Source organism: Nyctibius grandis, chromosome 31, assembly GCF_013368605.1.
Source record: "Nyctibius grandis isolate bNycGra1 chromosome 31, bNycGra1.pri, whole genome shotgun sequence".
NCBI lineage: Eukaryota > Metazoa > Chordata > Aves > Nyctibiiformes > Nyctibiidae > Nyctibius > Nyctibius grandis.
This window is the reverse complement of record NC_090688.1, coordinates 3,988,973-4,009,708: the sequence shown is the minus strand read 5'-3', so window position 1 is coordinate 4,009,708 and position 20,736 is coordinate 3,988,973. Positions and strand designations below refer to the sequence as shown.

General features: G+C 62.1%; 1 protein-coding gene across 2 annotated transcripts; it reads right to left on the bottom strand.

Moving 5' to 3' along the window:
- Positions 1-249: 249 nt before the first annotated feature.
- Positions 250-19,507, bottom strand: PIK3R2 (phosphoinositide-3-kinase regulatory subunit 2). 2 transcript variants are annotated; one of them, XR_011049861.1, is made up of 17 exons: positions 19,416-19,507; positions 12,081-12,804; positions 8,644-8,736; positions 8,133-8,195; positions 6,960-7,091; positions 6,566-6,767; positions 6,176-6,261; positions 5,792-5,897; positions 5,588-5,686; positions 5,253-5,433; positions 4,929-5,054; positions 4,596-4,738; positions 4,232-4,408; positions 3,908-3,979; positions 3,553-3,723; positions 2,853-3,277; positions 250-2,762 (listed from the first exon to the last, which is right to left on the bottom strand). XR_011049861.1 is itself a non-coding variant. In XM_068420530.1 (16 exons), exons 2-16 carry the CDS (start codon positions 12,418-12,420, stop codon positions 3,085-3,087), a joined length of 2,184 nt encoding a protein of 727 aa, XP_068276631.1. In that variant the 5' UTR covers positions 12,421-12,804; positions 19,416-19,507; the 3' UTR covers positions 250-3,084. The 2 variants fall into 2 exon arrangements, 1 of the variants encoding a protein (XP_068276631.1); XM_068420530.1 differs by having other exon boundaries at positions 250-3,277.
- Positions 19,508-20,736: the final 1,229 nt, after the last annotated feature.

Here is a 20,736-nt window from a genome sequence, read left to right as displayed (position 1 = left end):
ATCTCAGGGGCCAAGCGTGGAGGAACTTTGTACTTCCCCCACTGTTTATAGCCGCCGTTTCCGGCCAGTTCTCGCCCCTTGGGGCTCGGCTGCCGCCTCCTCGTGAGCCCAGGGCTGGCTCCTGTGTGCCCCAACCCTGCAACACCCCGGGGAGCAGAGCCCTGGCACAGCCCAGCGATGGGTCACATCCTGCACCCAGCCCCACCGCCCTTCCGCCTCCGCTCCCCCAGCGTAACAACCCCACAGCCATGTCATTAATTCTGTTTATTTATTTCTTTCTTATTTTTTTTGTTGTTTTTTTGTGGTTTTTTTTTGAAGTACCGTACAAAAAAAAAAAATCCTCTTACAGTAACAAATACTGGGTTTACATTAGTAAACGTCAACGGAAAGAGCATAGAGAACTACTGCTGGTAACGAACAGCTGAAGTGGCGAGTTATTTATTATTGCATATACCTAGAAACTAAAATCTCAGGAGCGCTCCCACGGCCACCACGTCCTCTCCGAGCACAAACCCACCGGTGCCCCCAGAGCCCTCGGCGGGGTTACACGGAGCATCCCAAGCTGGGACACGCAGGGACGAGACCGGAGCTGCACCCCCGGGGGGCAGGAACGGCCACGTTGCACCCAGGGGACGCGGGAGGGTGGCTGGGGTTTGGGGGACACGGTGAGGTGGGGGGAGTCACAAGCAGCAAAGCACAGCCCGGGGGTCTCCAAACACATCGCTACCGCGTGCATCCGTCGGCGCGAGCAGCACGAGCGAAAGCATCACAGGACAAATCACAAGGAGCTGATTGCGGGCAGGAGCTCGGGGCTTGGGCTTCCACCCCCGGGGGGGAAGATGAGGGAGAAGCCGCGTGTCAGGGAGGCAAGTCAAGCACCGTCAGGGAAAGGCAGCCCCGGGGAAGGGCATTTTCCTCCTTGTCGTACACAGGACGTGTGAGCAGAGCCCGGTCAGGGGTGAGCCAGGGTGATGGGCGCTGGCGGGCAGGAAGATGCAGAAGGGGCAACTGTGCCCCCCCTGTGCTCAGGCTGAGCTGCCCCACGCTCCTGGGGAGGACGAGGCTCCGGCTGAGCGGCAGGAAGGGGCAGCGTGGGGGAAACAGCAGAAATTCAGCCAAAAGCGTAAAAAAATGCTGTCAGGAGAATCGGGAATTTCCCCGGCCAGCAGAGCCGGGGCGAGCACCAAGCGAAGTGTCAACAGGTGACGGCTTGAAGCTGAGACTCTTCCAGCTGCCCGGCAGGCCCTGGCATGAGCAAACCCCCCGGCAGGACCGTTCCCGAGCTCACGGTGGGGTGGTGGGGGGACATGGGGGGATCCCACCCGCCTGCAGCCTGCCCCGCGGTGCAGGGACTGGCTGGAAGCGCGGGGATGAGCGCAGGACCCGGGGCAGGACCAGCACAGAGTCCTGGGAGAGTCTGGCAGCTTTGGGGTGTGGGCACAGCCACCCTGCAGACCCCAGGAGGCCTCTGCATCTACAGAGAAGGCTCTGAGCACCATCTGCCCTCAGCGCTCACGTGTCCGAGCCCAAAGTATTCCCTTAATTATCCCCGACAGCTTTTCCCACGTGATCCCCAAAGCCAAGCGCATCCTCACAGCGCCCAACACCGACAAACCAAGACACAGAGCCCAGGGTGAGGGAGGGCAGGCGGAGCCGGGAACGGGGTCTGCACAGCCCAGAGTCAGAGAGCTGCCACAAGCAACGGGAACGGGACGTTTACTCCAGCGATCCCCGATCCAAGAGGATCTGGGGACCAGCCCGGAGCAAGGCGAGCGGCAGGGCTGACCAGGATGGGAGGGGCAGGGTGCACGAGCACCCAGCACCCCGCAGACCTGGCGCAGCCCGAGTCACACCACCACAAAGCAAGCGGCAAAGCCTACAGCATCCACCAGCCCCCTCCAGAAGGGAAGGAGCCTCTCTGGCAAATCAAGAGGACAAATCCCTGCCCACGCCAGCCAGCCCTACAGCAACCCCGGCTCCTTCGACCCGAGGCCCCACACAGTACTCGTGATCTAAGTGCTTTGCATACACGGTTCAACATGCATAGCCGTTTCCACGCGCTAAGGGCCTCGGCAGCAGAGAGGTCCTTCACTTTGCAGAGGGCTTGTAGTGTGTGTTGGCCCCCGGCCCCCTCCTGCTTCAGCCTGGCCAGCTGCTGCCCACGCGCCTGCGTCTCGTAGCGGGAGTTCAGCAAACACCAGTCCCAGGTAAGCAGCTGATTACAAAAAGGGCCATTATTTACAGAGCTACAGCCAGCTTCGAGGCGTTGCGCTCACGGAGATTCACTGAAGACAGCTGGAAACGAGCTGTGCGTCCCACAGCCTGCCGGGAAAAACACGGGTACCAACACGGATTTCACAGCTTAGCTGGCACAACGAAGGTGAGAAGATTCATCGCTAACCGGATCCTCCCCCCTCAGACAGCAACACTCAAGGGGTGGTTACAACACTAGGGAACAAGACGGTGAGGTGGAGCACGGCACGGAGCAGAGACCTCGGCCGAGAAGCCCCCGCGGAGGATGGGGTTTCTCCTTTCTAAACGAGTCTCTGCACAGCAGAGCAGCACCCCTCGTACCAGACACCACCGCAGCCCGCACCATCACCGAGGGAAGTGAGAGGGGAGGATGCACATGCTCAGCCGAGCCTCCTCCTCCGGCATCCAGGCAGGGAGCCCCTCGCTCAGAGCAGCCGGGGCGGCGACCGACGCCGTGGCACACCGAGGAATCGGGCATCTAGCTCTACAGTGACGCGTAGCGGGGCGACCTGCCGGCACGAAGGGGATCTGACCTGCTTATCGGGGAAGGGGAGGGGGCTGTGCTCACCCACAGCAATTCAATCACAACGGGATCCCACCTCCTAGAGGGAATCCGCTGGGAATCAACAGCCCAGCATTACTGTCCCATCAGCCAACACGGGTTTCAGCTACTGACCAAAAAGGGACACCAGGAACGGTCACAGACATCTCAGAGGCTCTGGAGGGGCAGGAGCACAGAGACTCGACTATACAGGGTGCAAGAGTCCAGAGCCAGAAAAGCAGCGCCCTGGGGAGAAGCTGAAGGCAGCTGTTGTGTTGTGCTGGGGCTGCTCATCTGGCCGGGGGCTGGGAAAGGACGGGGTGAGCCAGCGTGACATTCAGGGAGTCGTTGTGCTGCACCAGGGACGTGTGCTTGTAGTGCAAGACCAGGTCCTTGAGGGAGGCGTAGAGGTTGTAGGGTTCAGCGAACCCGTAGCCGGTCGCCGTTTTGTAGATCACGCAGTGCTTGGTGTCACCGTCCACCCTGCCAGGGAGACAAGGGAGCGCGGGGTCAGCGGCGTGCCAGGGAGCCCCGCTGGGACAGGGACAGCAGAGCACAAGCGGGTGTCACCAAAGCAGCCCAAAGACACGTCTGGCCCTGGCAGGAGGAGCCGAGGCGGAGAGGAGACCCTGGGGAAGCCCAGCCTGCCAGCTGACACCTCCACCAGCCTCCAGCAGCTGGCAAGAGGAGGGCAGAGCGATGGGGGGAGCGCAGCCCGTGCCAGCCCCCATCCTGCCCCGCACCACGGGGGTACTCACACCACGGAGCAGGCGTAGCATCCCTTCTGGCTGCTCTCGCGGATCAGGAAGGTGCCGTCCCGCTTGCCGCACAGCATCTCCTCTGCCTGCAGGCGGTTGATCTTCCCCACGTACCACGTCCGCTCCTCGTGGTGGGGCAGCTCCTCCTCGTCATCCATCATGGAGTACTGGCTGCAATCGAGCACGGGCAGGGTCGCACCCCCTCGGTTTGGGCATCTCCCCTCCCACTGTGAGCTGCCATCACCCCTTCCCAGCAGGGAAGGCGTCCTCAGCTCCCAGGCTGGGAGATGGGACTTGCCCGTGGCCCCGGCGCAGGCAGAACCGGCCCCCCAACGCGCCAGGCAGGGACACTCACTCCTCCGTCTCGTTCTTGATCCCCAGCCACTCGTTGATTTTCTTTTGCCGGGCACCCTTCTGCGTCAGCCACCTGGGGAAGGAGAGGCAGAGCTCAGCGCCGTGCCCGGCACACCACTGGTGCAGCCATCACCAGAGGGCAGCAGCCGTCCCCTTTGAGGGACAGCCATGCCCCGAGGCCACACACTGCAGGGCTCCTGCACCCAGCAGCCCACAAGCCCGTCTGACGAGCCCCAAAGCCCTCAAGGAGCCAGCTGGATCGCCCCGGGGCCGGGCTGGAGGGGCAGCAGGGCCCCAGCCCTCCGCGGGGGCAGGAATTACGTACACCAAATACTGGTCCCGCAGTTTGCGCAGCTGCATGAGGTCTGGCTTGAGGCTGTTCATGCGTTTGTCGATCTCCCGGTTCTCCGAGGCTTGTTTCTTCAAGTCCTGCTCCAGCTTCATCTTGCTGTCGTGGATCTCCGTGATGCGAGACTTGAGCTTCTCCGAGTTCATGAGGATCCTGGGAGAAGGAGGGGGGTTTAGGCTGCGAGCCAGGGTGGGGGAGGCAGAGGAGGCAGCCTGCCAGCTCCAGCCCACAGAGAGACAAGGATTGCACATGCCTCGGCTCTGCGCTGGGCCAGGATGATCCTTCCAGCCCCCCAAGCCCTCCCCCAGGCAGGGCAGGTCACCACCACCCCAGTCCTCACCGTTGCACCTCCTTCTCGTTGCCCTCCCGCCGGAAGCGCTCGATGTACTCCTTGCTGCATTTCTCCTGCGTCTGACACTGCTCCTCAAAGATCTTGATGGTTTCGTTGAAGGCCTCGATCGCCGTCCTCTTCATCTGCAGCTCCTGGAAAGGGAGGGGAGAGCTGAGGAAGGGGGAGGTTTTGGGCCCATTTGCATCCCTTCTTTTCCCCCTCCTCAAAGCAGCACTGTCCTTGCTGCAGCCATATCTCCCTCTTCAAAGCCCATTCTCTGGGGAGTCCCCTCAAGTCCAGGAGCAAACGGGGTAGCCCAGGGGGAGGGCAGCACCCACGTACCTGGGAAGTGCGCGTGTACTCCTCATACAGCAGGTCGTACTCCCAGCTCTTGTCCTGGTACTGCTGGTGATAGACCTTCAGCTGCTCCCCCACGGCCTCCACGCTGTCCTCTTTCACCACTTGGTCCTGCCACGGGCACAGTCTCAGTCAGGACCTGCCCTACAGCAGCCCCCTCGCAAGGCAGCTGGTCCCACAAAATCCCCCCCATCACTCCATAAAGCAACATCCCGGCATGGGGGAAGGGGTGGGACATTGTCATCTACCAAAGGACCAGTGATGGATGAGCAGACGCCCTTGGTTCAGGCTGTGCTGGCCAGGCCTCACCTGCTGGTACTTGGAGATGGGGTAGAGCAGCCTGGTGTCCAGCTTGGCGTTGTACTGAGCGAGCGACTCATGCCGGTAATGGGTGATGAGCTCCACCACCGAGCCGAAGGTCAGGGGCTCCGAGAAGCCGTACTTCCCTTCCCGGTGAAAGATCTTGATCAGCTTGTTATTGCCTCCCTTCCTGTAGCGAGGAGGGGAGAGAGGGCACTGACTACCACCCCAGCGCCCGACACCCGCCTGACACCTCGGCGTCCCGGCAGCCGTAAGCACAGGGACACGTGCCAGCAGCTCCACCCCAGAGCGGTGGAGGCTCTCGGGGGACCCCAGTGCCCCACCTGAGCGTGAGTGTGTACTCTCCCTGGATCTTGCTGGAGGCATCCCGCACCAAGAAGGTACCATCCGGCGTGTCCCGTAGCTTCTCGTTCACCTCCTCCCTGTGATGAACAGGATTGTCGTGGCCTGCGAGGTGCAACAGGAGCTCCCCAGGATAACCCGACGGCCAGGGAACCCACGACGTGAGCTGCCCGCCACCCCCTTACCGGGAAATGTCACCCCAGTACCACTCGGCGTCCTGCAAGGGCACGCTGTTCCCGTTGGCCAGGCTGGCTGCGCTGGGCTTTGGCTTAGGAGGTTTTGGAGGCAAGGCTGGAAGAGAAGGAGGGTTGAGGCAGGGTGAGCCCAAGTCCCAGCTCCCACGGGTAATCCCTCAGAGCACCGAGTCCCCCGTCCCTGCAGTGACCGCCCTGGGAAGCCCCACGCTGCCCGGAGCTGCTCCAGGCACATCTACAGCAGCAGATGAACCCCTCGAGCAGGCAACCAGGCACAGAAACGCCCTTGGCAACCTGCTCATGGGGGCAGAGACTCCACACCCACGGAGCACAAACGCCAGCGCCTTGGGCCCCAAGGATGGGGCATCTCAGTACCTGGAGGCAACTGTTCCGGCTCCAGCTCCTTCGTCTGCAGAAGCATCTCCAGAAAGAGCACGGAGAAATCAGGGCTCAGCTCTGGACTGCAGGGAGAGAGGAGCCAAGTAAGATCAGCGGTTGTGGGGGAGGACTCGGCACCGCTCCTGTGCCCCACGGGCAAAGCCGGGGTCAGCTGGTTCATCCCAGCTGCCAGATCCCAGGCTGACACAGAGACAAGGGCTCTGCCCTGGCTTTGAGTCCCACCTCTGCGCGCTGCCAGCAGGTTAATCCCACGTGCAGCGAGGCAGGGGCTGCGGGCAGACCTGCCGTCACAGGCTGGACTCCCTGTCCTGGCGGGCACCACGATCGACGCTTGGTACGTGGCTGAAACCCCAGGGCCCCACGTACCTGGCGCCAGGCAGCCGGAGGAGCAGGGGGCCGAAGATCTCGCCCAGGGCCCGAGGGTGGAGGCTGTTGCTCTCGGCCTGCTGCGATACCTTCCCCAGATGCCGGAGCAGGAACTGCAGGGTGAGCGTGTTCTGGAGCGGGACCGCAGGCGACTCCAGGGCCTGCAGCAGCTGCTTCCGGCAATTCTCCGGCTGGGGGATCTCTGGGGAGAGAACAAGACCCGATGGAAGGGCTGGGACAGCCAGCGCCGCTCTCCACACTCCGGCTGCGTCACAGCGTGGGAGCGCTGGCGGCAGCAGGGGCCGTGTGCCAGACCCCAGAGGGACAGGACTTATTTTAATACCCCAAAACGAGTCCGTCCTGCCCAGCCGCCCGTTCCCAAGGGTTCCCTTACCCTGCAGGACACGAAGGATGTCCCCGTGCACGGACACCGGCACCACGGGGGAGGGCAGGTCCTGCAGGTAGCCTCGCAGCGCCTCGCCCAGGGAGTGCACGTCGAAGGGCTCCAGGTCGCCCAGGGTCCAATCTGTCAGGGCACAGATGTCCCATGGGTGGTGGGTGCAGCGCCGGGCACCCAGCTGGCAGCTCCGGTGCTGCCAGCACCCATCCCAGAGACCATGGCACATCACCCGGGCAGCTATCAGGGGACACAGCAGTCTGGCACCAGGAGGGAGCTCAGGCAGCCAAGCAGCCCACGCAACGGAGGATGCCTGGAAGTTCCCCCTGCACCCCAGAAATAAGCTGACTCTGGGAACCCAGGCAGGTCCCACCCCGGGAGGGAGGGGACAGAGGTCATTTTGGGTGCCCACACCTTTTGCCCTGAGCCCTGCCACAGGAATCCTGGGCATGCACGACTCGTGTGACAACTTTGTTCCCTCCTGCTGGTAGAGACAAGCGCAGACTGAGCAGCCACTGAACCCAACGGGGAAAACGTCTCCCTCGAACCGCGCCGTCCCACGAACGCAAGGCGCAGGCTGGTGGGACAGCACATAAAGCCTGTCCTGAAAGCAATGGGGTGACAGCACCGCGTAGCTGGGGTTTGCGAGAACGTCTGCGGAAGGGGACAAGCCAGCGCAGTGCTGGATGAGGCCCAAGGCCAGCCGAGAGGCAGACAGCTCTGCAGGCTCCTCAGCAGAGCCACCAGCCGCCGGCACAGCGGAGCCAAGGCCCCCGCCACCAAGCTGAGCTGACAGATCCTCCCCTGCTTATTAGTGGTGTGACAGAGGCAGCAAAGCCTCCGCCAGCCCATCAGCGGAGCACCCCGAGAGCGGGGCACCCCGAAGAGACAGCAGGGGGCAAGCGCAGCGGTTGGCTCGCCGGCCTGCCAGTCTCCGAGCCGGTGCCACGTCCCTTTGCTCCAGCGGCAGGAATCCTCCCCCCTCTCCTGTCCCTTCCACGCAAGAGGGGGACATGTCGGGACGGGGACAGCCCAGCCCCGCAGGCAGCGTGCCGGGAGCCAGGAACTGCCGGGGCCAGGCCTGGGTTGCATTACTGCTGGCGCTGTCACAGCCCTAATCTCCTCCATCTGAGCCGATTTGCCTCCTCGCCACGCTGAGCTGGTTCTTACCGGTTCTCAGCGCTTGCCTCAGTTCGGAGCCAGATGTCCTGTACAACATCTCGCTGTCTAACCCTGCGGAAGCGAGGACGCTGCTGTGAGCCGCCAGCCGCGCACGCACCGTTTCGGTGCCAGCCCGGCACGGCTACCCAGGCGTGATGGCATCCAAGCCAACCGCCTGCCGATGCTGCCGCAGCCCCCTTGGCCCACAGGACACCCGGATCAGTGGCCCCATTTCTCCCCCACGGCACAGATCCAGGCTGGAAGCACTTCCCAAACCCCAGCACCCATCTGGGGCGTGCAGGCGTCCCAGCACCCTCGCCCCAGGCCTCTGCGCAGGACAGAGCAGCGGGGTCAAGCCCAGCTCTGGGGAACCGCGGCTCAAGCCAGGCAGGAGCGGGAGGCCCCCCGCTTCTGCAGGCAGCTGCATCCTGCACGTCCCAATGCCAACAGCTTTTAAAGACAGCTGCCTCCCCTCTGCCCTTGTTGCGGGGTTTTGGGGGGTATCAGCCTCCCCCCTTACCTTTCTTCTCAATAGCTTCCACCAGCTTCGCCAGCAGCGGCGGCGCAATCTCCGGAGGGCTGAACTGCTCCTGCAAGTCCGGGAGAGGAGACCCTGGGGGAGAGGGAGGGAGAGAAGGGGTCAGCCCCAGCTCAGCCCCCAGCAGATGCTCTGCAGCGGAGCCGGGCCAGAGCCCAAGAGCGAGGAAAGCTGCAGCCCCTGCCACGAGGCCGCTGCCCACGCAACCACCGCACGGAGGCTGTGGGGAACCTGCAAACTGGCCCAGAAACCAGCATGGCACTTGTTGAGCCTGGCCTTGCTCCGAGCCCTCAGCGGGGTGGGCATAGGGGGATCCCTGGTGCTCCCTGCAGAGGACAGGAGGCAGATCCAATCTCCCCGGGGACCCCGGGCAGGCAGCGCAGGGGTTACCAGGGCTCCCGGAGCTCAGGCTGGGTTCGGTCCCTGCCCGGCCCAGGGGCTGCGCAGGGCTGGCGGAGGAGCTCGGCCGGGGAGCTCGCTCACGGTGGTGAGCTGTGATTAATCCAGCGATTCAGACAGAACGCCATGTCAGCAAATTCCTGCCCTTGATTGCTCGTTTAACATGGAAACCAGCCCTCTGCCTCCCCCTCCCCGTGAGCCCACGGCCTCCGTGCAAGCTGTTACAGGGCGCAGACAGCCCACGGCACGGGATGGGGGTCCCCCCCCCTTCCTGGGGGATCTATGGCCCTGCGTTGGGTGGCATTTCACTGCCACATCCAGAAGATCTTGAGGTCCAGGCTCCAGGCACCCCCTTCCCCTGTGCTGGAGGGGTGACGCATGCCGGGGCAGGAGCACGCAGGCCCAGCCGGGCAGCTGCCAGCGGGACGTTTGCCGAAGGATCAGCGGTGCCAGGCCCCTTCTCGCTTCCAACTGAGCACCAGCCGGTGCAGGAGGCTCCTCCGGGCCGGTCCACGGCACCGGGCAGATCCTGGGCAGCCCACAGTCGCTGAGGACACCCCGCCCGCTCCGCTCCGGAATGGCAGAGCCAAAAAGGTTCGCTCCTCGTTGCGAAACACAGCTCTGTTGTCATGGATCTGACCCCAACTCGCCCGGTGTGGTCTTGCCATGAGGCGCAGCAAGCTGAAACACGGCACCCGGCCGAGCCTCCTGCACCCGCGGCCTCGCGGGGAGACGAAGCAGCTCATGTGGGTGCAGCTGAGGAAAGGGGAGCAAACGGGGCAGGCACCCCGCAGCTCTGTAAGGGAGGCAAACCCCCACCGGTGAGAGCCCCCGGGCACGGGAAGGGACCCAGCGTGGCGCTGGTTGGGGTAGGGAAGCTGCAGGCGAGCTGCCAGGCTGGCAGCTCCGAGCCTGACCCTTGGGAAGGGCTGAAGGGAGAGTAAATAGTGGTGCTGCCCACGTGGCCCGGCCGGGAATGTGCTGGTTCAGCAGGCAGCGGCCTGCCTTATTTTATCAGGCAGCTTGTGCCGGAGCCAGCAGCGGCTCCCGAGCCTCCGGGCTGGGCCGCTGCGAACAAGGCTGCTCACAGCGCGGCCGGGGCAGCTGCGGAAATATTTCCGAGCCGCATTTTCCGCTCGCCTTCTCCGCGGAAGGCAAACACCAGCAGCTCGTAAATTCACCGGCAGAAAGAGCTGGGTCTCGCTGCCCCACTCCCGGGCTGCGTGACAGCCGTGGCACTGCCCCGCGTGTGACACGGCGGGGACTCAGGGATCCCTGCCAGCCGGGGCAGGACCTGGGACACAGGGCAGAAATGCTGCCAGCTCGGAGCTTCATGGGGCAGCCAGGAGACATCTCTGCACCTCCCGAAGCGCAGACCACAAAGAAAAAACACAGGCTTGGCTTAGATACAGTTTCTCTGTTGAAAAAAATGCATCTCCCCACCAGAACCCCAGCAGGCCGCGGGTAAAATGGCCCTGGGCATTTGAATCGCCACCCCGCAGGCCCCTGGCTGTGCCCAAGGCGGAGGCTGGCCCGGGGGATGCACCCAGAGGGGACAGGGACAGGGCTGGCACCCCTGTCACGTGCCCTGGTACCTGACCCTCTCTCTGCAGGACACAGACAGGCTGGGTCTGGGTTTCTTTCCCAACCTCCTCCTTTCTGTGTGTCAGGAGCTTTGGAGCTTTGGCACGTATCTTCTTCCACACCCCAAAGATCCCCAGCCCTGCGCAGGGCAGCGGCTCTGGCCACACAGCCACGCCTCCACCAAGCCCGGCTGGAGAAGAAGAGGAGGAGAGAGCCCACGAAGACATAAATACAGCCCCCGAGGGAGCGCGGGGGCAAGGCCGACGCACCCACCGCAGAGCATGCCCCAGGCTCCCAGGAGGAGCTGCTTTCTTGGAAAGGCAGGTTGCGAGTGGGATGACTCAGGTCAGCGGCTCTCGCTGCCAACCCAAACGCAGGGCCCGGCCCCATTCCCACCCTGCGGAGACGTTTCCTGGGGCCGGTCCCTCCGGCTCTGGGAGCCGGAGCACGGGATGCAGCTGTGGGGAGCCCCGCACCCAGCCCCACCACCCTGGTTTCTGAGGCAGGGGCTCCTTTTCATTCCTGAAGACCCCAGAGATGTTTCACACAGCTAAAAACATCCGATGGGACAGCCGTGGCTCCCAGGCAGAGGGACGGGGAGGACTGGGAGCGTGCTCTGATGCCCACCAGCTCCTGCTGCTGACCCTACTCCTCCCGTGCGCACCAGCACGAGGTCTTCACGAGCTGAGCCCACGCCACAGGGCCTGTGAGCAACAAAAAATAGGCACAGAGAAGGCAGCTGCCGCGGGTTTACCAGCAGCACCGAGGCACGGTGGTTCCCCCAGCTCCCGGAGCGGGTCTGTGCCAAGCCCAGCGCCGGCTGGGAGGCAGCCACAGGTGCAGGACGTCCCGTGCCCTGCCCGAGGGCGGCTGCCCAGCCCCAGCGAGAGCTCTGCGATCTGCGGGGAGGGACGGGTGCCAGGCAGACAAGCAATTAGCTCCAGTTCTCGGAAATACTCTTTTTAGACCCTGACTTTTCTCCTCTTGCCCAGAGACAAGTAATTGTGTGTCTCAGCAGGGCTGAGCGGCTCTTGGCAGGGAGCAATGCCCCAGGCGCTCCAGAGGCGGGGAGGCAGCTGGGAGAGGTCAGGACTTATTCCTAAAGGGTGGGAGAGGGACCAAGGATCCCGGCCGGTCGCGGGCCAGAGAGGGAGAAGGATCTTGGAGAGGTAAGATCCTCAAGACAAGGCTCACCTCAAGAAGCTCTGCTAAGCAGATTGATAAGCTGGAAGAACAATGCACTTTTCTCTCAGCCAGGACTGAGCGTGAGCCCACAACTCCCAGGCAACTCAACCACACTACTGCCGGCACGGCAATCCAGCGCTGCCGAGCCCCAGGGCGTCACCGCTGTCCTGCAAAGCCACTCACACACCCTCGTCCGCTGCACGCCGGGAGCCGAGGTGTCTCGGAGCAACACGGCACACAGCAGGGCTTACCTGGCTCCAGAGCCTCCTGCAGCCGGCAGCCGCTGGCCCCCGGCGTTGCGGGCAGGGGTCTCTGCACTCGGGGCCGGTGAGAAGGGACGGAGATCTTCACGGGCCCCACGTACTCCACATACGTGCCGGGAAAGTCACCCTTCTGCTTGGTCCGCTCATTGACGCCCAGGATCCACCCGATCTGGTTGGGGGTCTGCTCATCCCCGTCTTTGAAGCCCAAGGCTTGCAGGGCCCCCTTGCTCACCACCAGGATGTCCCCAGGCAGCAGGTCAATGTCCTCCTCGCGTTCCTTGCGGTAGGGGTAGAGCGCACGGTACTGGAACCCATCGGTGCTGCCCATCCTCTCTGCTGCAGGGACAAGGGCTCTGAACGGCGAGGCAGCGCGTTTCGGGCAGGAGAGGAGGGTCCTCAGAGGCAGCTCTCCCCCATCAGCACTCTGAACGTCTCTGCATGAACCAGCACCCCAGGAGCTTGGTCCGGGTGCCCCGGCACGCTTAGGTGCAGCCCCTTTTCCTTAGCTTGAAACCACGATTCAACCAAATGATGGAGCAAAGGGAGAAGGAGACAAACATAATCCAGCACTGGTGAGCGAGCATGCAGCAAAGAAACAGGAGATCAGGGTCTGCTTCACCAAAAAAGCAGGTTTCTTGGAGTCCGGGGGGCAAAAGCACGGTGCGCTTCCAGCCCAGAACGGCGTGGCATGCTACGTCTCCCTTCCCAGCGCCTGCAAAGAGAAGAAGACTTGTCACTGCACAGCCAGGCACCTCCCCAAGATGCCAACATTCAAACTAGGGGTTCATCTGAGCAGCTGAGAGAGGCAGGACTCATTTCTCTCCTCCCTACCAGCTGATGCTGAGCCCTGGATCCAACCAGGACATGGTCACACCAATTTACGCTGCCAAAAGCAAGAGGGGCTGGGAGCAGGAATGCCACCTCCTCTCTGCTACAGCCACGCACCAGCTCTGCATCTCAAAGAGGTTCACTCCTGCTTCTGCAGCTCACCCTCCTCGCAGCACTTATGCAAACAAGACAACAAGCGGGACAAAACAGCCTTTATGCAGGAACTTTTGCATACAGAAAAGGGTGACCCTGCAACCACCAGCTGGAGGCCCGGAATAGGAGGAAAACAAACAGATTTAACCTTTTTCTCTCGTTAAATCGATTAAATTTCACAGTTCACCTTTACATCTCCCCACGCTATCCCCCACAAAGGCATTTTCTGAAGGCAGCTGCCCACAAACGTGGGTTAACCGAGCTCTCAGCAGAAGGCTTGCGAGGTGCTTTGCCATTCCCACAGAGCAGCACTTCAAAGCTTCGCTCTGAGCAAAGTAAATTTTTTGAACTTTTCAAAAGCAGCAACAGCATCAAGTGCGGGCACGGGTTCTTCTTGCCGAGATGGAGGTGAGAGGAGTTAAAATAATCTTTTAGAAGCCTTCAAGTCTACTTAGAGCTGCTAACTGCCTTTCAGCTATTCAGAGAGAAACCGAAGAATAATCTGCCTGCCCTGCCCAGAAATCCACCAAAAAGAACGAACCTGGGTTAGAACATGTTGTTGAAGGGACGTACGAGCCAGGGCATTCCCACCAGCCCAGCACGTCCTCTTTTCCCATCCCCTCCCGGCCGCACGGGCCAGTTTTCCACCTCCCCCAGGCAAATCTCAGCGTTCCCAGTTCCCGCAGCCACGGCACACAACCAAGGACCAGACCTACGAGGCACCGGCGGAGCCAGAAACCAGCCTTCCCAGGGACGCCCTCATCCTGCTGAAACGCTGCAGGTCCCGTTCACGGCTCGAGCTGTTTTGGCCCAGAAACCACCAAACCCAGCTCAAACTTTTCGAGTGTCATCTGAAAACTATTAGCGAGCAGGAAGGCGCTTCTCAGGGCTGCGGGAGCCTCTGCGGAGGGAGGCGAGGAGGCCGAGGGAGCCAGGGCACCCTTCCCAGCGGGGTCAATGCACAACCAAGCACGGCACGAAGCCAAGGCTGCTCCGACCGCTGGCTGGACTCTGCGAGAGGCACTAACGTCGGTGATCTGCAGTATTTCAAAATAACCCTCCTGGGCCAGCAACATGTTACAGCCCACATCAGCTACAAACCCCCTCTTTCCTCCTGCACGTCCTACCCACCCCTGCACGCTCCCAGAAAGTCTGAGATAGGTGTGAGCCCCTCGAGAGGAGCTGGCTTCACCCCTCCGCAGCCAGGCTCCTGCACGCTGCAGGCTCCTTCCCTCGACGAAGAAGAAAGGCACAAAAGAGGCCATGGCACATGAAACCCGTGCAGGGCCTGTGCTAGTTGTCTGAGCTCGGGCAAGCGTCCCAGCTGGGCTGGCTTTGCCATGAACGAGCAGGCGCTGCCCTCGGGGAGATAGGACACTGGTGGCCAGGCTCCAGTAGGTGGGGAACAGGATTGAGCCTGATCTGGGTCGCTGGAGAGCTGCTCCGGAGCTCCAGGAGCAACACCAGGCTGCAGGGCTCCTGGAGAGCCCCTGGGGACGGGGGAGGTTTGTGGGAGAAGCAGCACATCCCAGCACAGCCGCCGTGCGAGCTCCCACCACGCCGGGATGGCAGCCGCAGGGAACTCGCAGCGGAGCCTGCATTTCCCCCATCCAATCGGTCCCTGGCCAGGAAAATATTACTTCATAATCCAAAGCATAAAGAGAGATTTATGACCAGGCTCACTGCCTGCCCCTCACCCCTCTGAACGCTGCCTGCCAGGGTCGACGGAGCCCCGTAACACACCCCACGGCAGCAGAGCCCAAACCCAGCGGGGTCGATGCTTTCCCGCAGCTTCCACCCGCGGATCCCAGCCCCGACTCCAGGCGCCACAGACAAGCCGGTGCAGCCAAAGCGGCTGGAAGGACAAAACGCTCCGTCCTGGCAAACTTGTTCAGTAGCTTTTAAAAGCAGATCTGCGTGGAGGGCTGGGGAGAGGAGAAAGCAGCTCTGGAGCACCAAGTGTCTCCAAAGAGCAGGTCCCGCAGCTCCTGCTCCGTCGACTTCTTCCACCCTCCTTCCCTGCGGTGGGAATGCAGGGACGCAGCTCTGTGCCTCCCTGCTCTCCACCTCCCAGCAGGTCACTGGGCACAGTGACAGATAACTTAGAGCCAGTCTGGTCCTGGAGCAGCCTCACCTGCCTTCCCCACACTCAGCCCATGTGGGGATCGAGTGCCCATGGTGAACACAGGTGAGGAGCCCCCTGGGAACCCCAAACCCTAATGCTGGCACCGTCCTCTCCAGGGGAAATATCTCTCTGTCCTGTCACAGACCCAGCAAACGGCTCCCCAGGCTGAGCTGTGTGGGGGGGACAACAGCCACCGGTGAGGAAAGCTCTGTACCCCACAGAGGGCAGCTGCCCGAAGCGGCGTGTCTTCGGGGAGAGCGGAGGCACGGTTCCCAAAGCCCCACAGCAGCGAGTTGGGGAAGGCAGCGCCGAGAGCCCGGGACACGCACGAGCCTGTCGGCTGGCAGCACACCTCCGAGCCGGGCTCTGCGTGCGCAGGGGAGAGGGAGCAGCTTGCCAAAAGATTTCAGCTGGGCTCGGCTCCAGGTTTGCTCAGCTCTCGGAGAAGAACCTCGTGTGTCCGCGCTGGCGAGCACTTGCTTAGGCTGCCCTGAAAATCCCATGCATCAGACATCTAAATACCTTTGGTAAATCTATCTCAGCGCCCAGAAACAATCCCTCGATTCATTAACTGCTGTCAATACTTCCTTTGTTTAATACATGGGTTTGAAACAAAAAACACATTACGAGCCTTTTTGTGCGTGCCCAGCACATAAATAAAAGCATCTGAACGTTTCAAATGTGGTTCCTGTGCTTTTTAACCCAGTTCCAAGCGCAGTTCAAAGTGCAGCTTGACTCGGAGTCAGGCTGAGCGTTACTTTCCCTCCAGTGAGGCGAAAGAATGCATAAAAATATTTAAAAGAAGAACATGCGTATAACAATCTACCCAGCTCAAATCTTTCCAAGTTACATCAGATCCTTCGCGAGCAAAAAAACCACCAAATCCAGTTTGGGACTGTGAAATGCTACATGTTAATGGGTTACAAACGACGAGAACAAACCTTCTCTTGAATAAAAGGAGAAAACAGGACAATGCAACTAGAGATGGGGATAGAAACGGACACGGAACCGCCTGCCACATTGTGCCCTATCGTGACAACTGCTGCTGCATCGAGTCTTTCTGACTTAGGGCAGCTCTGCTGGCCCCGTGCCCCCCTATCGTGGCAGAAGCCGGCGGTGCCAAGCACGCCGTGGGTCACGCTGCGTCCACGGACGCCCAAACCACCGAGCAGCACTGGGGCGGAGTGGGTGAGAGCTTGGGAAGCCCAGGTTTATAACTGGGGCCAAGACAGCACAGCAACCCCCTGTGCTCCCGGGCAGCTTCCCGTGCCAGCTCTCTCCCCGGCGCTGCCGAAGAGCCTGAACAACTCGCACGGCTTGAGCCACGAGCGAGGCCGTGGCAGAGGCGGCGATGCCAGGATGAGGCGCGGTGAAACGAGGGTGAGCCCTCACGGAGCTGGCACGGGTGGGATGCGGAGCCGGACACGCTCCACCAGCTGCCCCCGGGGAAGCGGCCAGAGGAGGGCGGAGAGCCGGAGCCGTGCCGGGGGCTCACGCTCCCGGGCTGGCGACGGCCACGGCGCTGCCAAACCAGCTGGTATTTCCCTCCAAACAGGGGAAAGCAGGAGGGGCGGCGAGTTACGCCGTGAGCCATGCCTGAGCCAGGGCTGCTGTCCTTGAGAGCAACCACTTGGCCTCGGCCACTCTGTGCCTCCACTGCGATTTTCCCCTCTTTTCTCCCCCAGAAATGTCTCCCATGCAGCCAGCACCAGAGCCCGAGGAGCAGCAGCGTCCTGCCCACAGCCACCAGCTGCCCTTTGCCAGGGATACAGAGCATTTGCTGCTCAGACTTACACGTCATTTAATACTTCGTTTTATTCACTGAAGCCCAAGGAAGCGAAGGAACATCTGAAACACTGCACTGAAAAAGTAAATGTTATGGTTAGCAGGGACCTGAGAAGCCTCATAAATCCCTGCCTTGGGATGACCGACACCTACCTCATTTCTGAGACAACTGGAGGTCTCCACGACCTCCTCCTCAAAGGATGGACAATTTGAGAGCGCCTCAGGCAATCTCCAGACCTACTCCAAGACTTCTCTCACTGTCCAGAGGTTTCTCCTGATGTCAGACTTTCTTTTCAGCTGAAGTTTGTCCTGTCTCTCCCACCTCAGGAACCTTCTCCTCTTCACCACAAGAGCCTTTTACTTGGCTGGAGACCTTCACACACTGGCACTGAGAGGAGAAGGACCAAGAGCCCTACACCAGCACCGTCCCTTTGCTCCAGGCTCCCTTTACACCAGCCCCCAAGCAGCAAGAACACACTACTTCCATTTTAGGAGCGTTCATGGGGCAGGGTTTAGGGGTTTTTTTTGTTCAGAAACAAACCCAGGAGCTGTAGCTTGGCTACTTCTCTCAAAAGTTACAGTTCTAAAAAAAACGAGTACATGAAAAAATCCCAACTGCTCTAACTCATCTGATTAAAATCACGTTCCCTGGGGTATTTGGAATTTATATGACAATTTATTAGCAGCTCTGCACAGCGCAGCAATCGCACGAAGTGACCTACAAGGTGAGAAGCAACCACGTTAGCAGGCCAGCATTATTCGGGTATTGGCTGAGAGAGGCAAGACCTTCCGCCTTGAGAAACCCACTGTCCCTTCCTCTGTTTGCTTTTTATCTTCCATTGCTGCGTTACTTTAGCTCCAAGCTGCGGCTCCAGATATCCCCAGAGGAATTAAAAGAGCCCTTGATATTATAAATACTCTTTTTTTTCATTGTAAACACACCCCAGGACTCGGAGCGAAGCGCCGGCGCTCTGACACGGCTCCAAACTGGCTCCACAAACCGCTCTGCTCCTCACCACATTCCAGCTGAGCCGCGGTTTCTCTTCCAACCCAGAGCTTTTGTCCAGCGAGACCCAACTGCGGGCAGAAAGGATTTTCCTGTGTGCTTAAAACCTTGTTCTAAAACCGAGGGTTTGGGGCAGCGATCACCTTCAGGAGGACCGAAGCCTCGCCGCGAACCGCGCAGGCAGATCCCAAGCACGATCTGCTCACGTCAGAGAAGAGAGTCACCAAAGAAACCAAACCATCGCTTGGACTTTCCCACATCATGGAAGAGTCGATGACTGGAGCAGAGGCCAACCCAGCCTCGGGGACACACCAGCCCTTCGCATGCTAGGGAAGGGTGGGGGGAATGGCCAGGAAAGCAGTGATTTAGGCTATATTTACTCAGCTGTCTCCATTCTCTGCTCTCACAGAGAAAGTCACAGGGCCAGTTCCCCAGTGGCTCTAAGAGCTGCTCGGGAAATAAAAGCCCTGCATTAATGGGGAGGAGAGGCAGCCATTCCTCCGCCACGCCAGGCAGGGGTGCCACAAGGCGCGATGCTGGTGCCACTGCAGCCCTCGCAGAGCTCCTTTTAGACATGTTTCCCCACAGCTTTTATTTCCCCTTGAACACGGACCCTCAGTTTGGGACGTACGTGACCACGAGAAGCTTCCTCTTCAAGGGGTTGAGAAACATCCCCAGCATCAGAAAAGACGCAGGGCACAAACCGTGCGCTGGCCACCACCGCAGAGCCAGGGCTTGGGGGCCACTGTGTCTAGAGCCAACAAAGCCACAGCCACCCCAGGCACATCCAGAGGGACAGGAGCACCCCGGGCCAGCCAGCACAGGCCTGGGGTCTGCTGGGGCCAAGCCCTCAGGCCAGGCTGGAGCCACGCAGCCCTGACAGGCCGCTGTCCTCCGGCTCTGCCGCCCAGAGAGGGTGGCCCAGGACCCTTGGCAATGGGGGCTGCACCTCGCCGAGGGGGCGTCCCTGCCCTGGCACCACTGCAGGGGGAATGGCCCAGGAGTCCCCGTGCTGGCACTGCTGGGGATGGAGATGGGGGAGGGCATAAGGGTGCACAGCCCTGGCACAGGGAGGGGACGGGGCCAGGCCTGGCACCACGGTGGGGGGCACACGGCTCTGGCACAGGGGACCTGCCCTGGCACTGCGGGGTGGGGGGACGGGGCCAGCCCGGGGGTGACACTGCCCTGGCAGCGGAGGACCCTGCGCTGGCACCAAGGGGAGGGGGACGGCGACAGCCCCGGTGCTGCCCGCGGGAGGCTCGGCCCGGGGGGGCCCGGCGAGGTGCTCCCACCCGGGGCCCCGGGGCGCCTCACGCTGAGGGGCCGCGCTCACCGCGGCTCCCGGCGCCCGCCCGGCCGGCCCTGGGCCTGGCTCCGATCCCAGCCCCCCTCTCCCCCGGTCCCCTCGCCCCCGGCCCCGTCCCACCTCTCCGCCGGCCCCATCCGCCGCCGCTCGCCTCCAGCCCGCTCCTGTCTCCCCGCCCGGCGGCAGCCTGGGAAAGGGCCCGAGCGCCGCCGGAACGGCCCGAACCCGCCCCGGAAAGACCCGACAGATGCCGGAGAGGAACGAACCTGGGCCGAAGCCGCGGCGGCCCCGCCCCTTCCCCGGCCGCCGGCAGCGATCGGGGCCCCGCCCCTCGGCCGAGCCGCGCCGGGAGGAGCCGAGCGGGGGACGGCGCCGAGCGCCGCTGGGCGCTGCGGGGGAGCGTGGCGGCGCCCCCTGGCGGCGGGTAGGGACCGCGGATCGGGCACTGCACCGGGCACCGGGCACCGGGACTGCACCGGGACTGCACCCTGCACCGGACATGGGGCACTGTACCGGGCCCTGGGCACTGCACCGGGACTGCACCGGGCACTGGGCATGGGGCACTGTACTGGGACTGCACCGGGCATCGGGCACCGGGACTGCACTGGCCACCGGGCATGGGGCACCGTACCGGGCCCTGGGCACTACACCGGCCACTGGGCACTGCACCGGGACTGCAGCGGGCAGCGGGCACTGTACCGGGCACTGTACCAGGCACTGGGACTGCACCGGGTGTTGGGTGCTGCGGACACGAGGTACCGCATTGAGCACCAGGCACCACACGGGGCACTGGGCACTGCACCGGGTACCACACTGGGCAACCGGGTACCACACCGGCCACCCAAAACCCAGGCCCAGCACCGGAGCCAGGCTCGGTGCCAGCCATGCTGCCGGCATGGCCGCGTTCCCCCAGCCCTCCCTGCCCACGCTGGGGCAGCTCCAGCCCCCACCAGACCCCGTTTACCCCTCACCATCACCCCACGCAGCGGGCACTCCCTGCCCAGCCACGCTCTGGTACCCGCAGCGCCGAATCCACCCCCCCGGTGCAGACACCGCGGCTCATCGCAAGGAACAATTTTAATACAACATAAAACTTCCCGAAGGTACGAACAGAGCTGGGCGCTGGGCAGGAAGACACGGTCCCCTTGGCTTTTAAGACATTTTCCATTAAAAAAATTCTATTCCCACCGTATTGACGTGGCTGAGCCCCCTTCCCGCGGTGCCGGTGGGCAGGGGGTGCCCGGTGTCTCCCCCAAACCCCGCTGCCTTCCCGAGACCTTAATACAGACGGCGGAGGAGAAGCAAAGGAAGCGCTGAGCAGCTCCGGCTGCTCGTTTTTGGGGGTTAAACGGTGCCGGTTTAACCGGGGAGCGGGGAGAAGCAGGACCCGGAGCCTGGCACAAACCGCACACAAAACAGTCCAACACGCAGCCAAAAAATC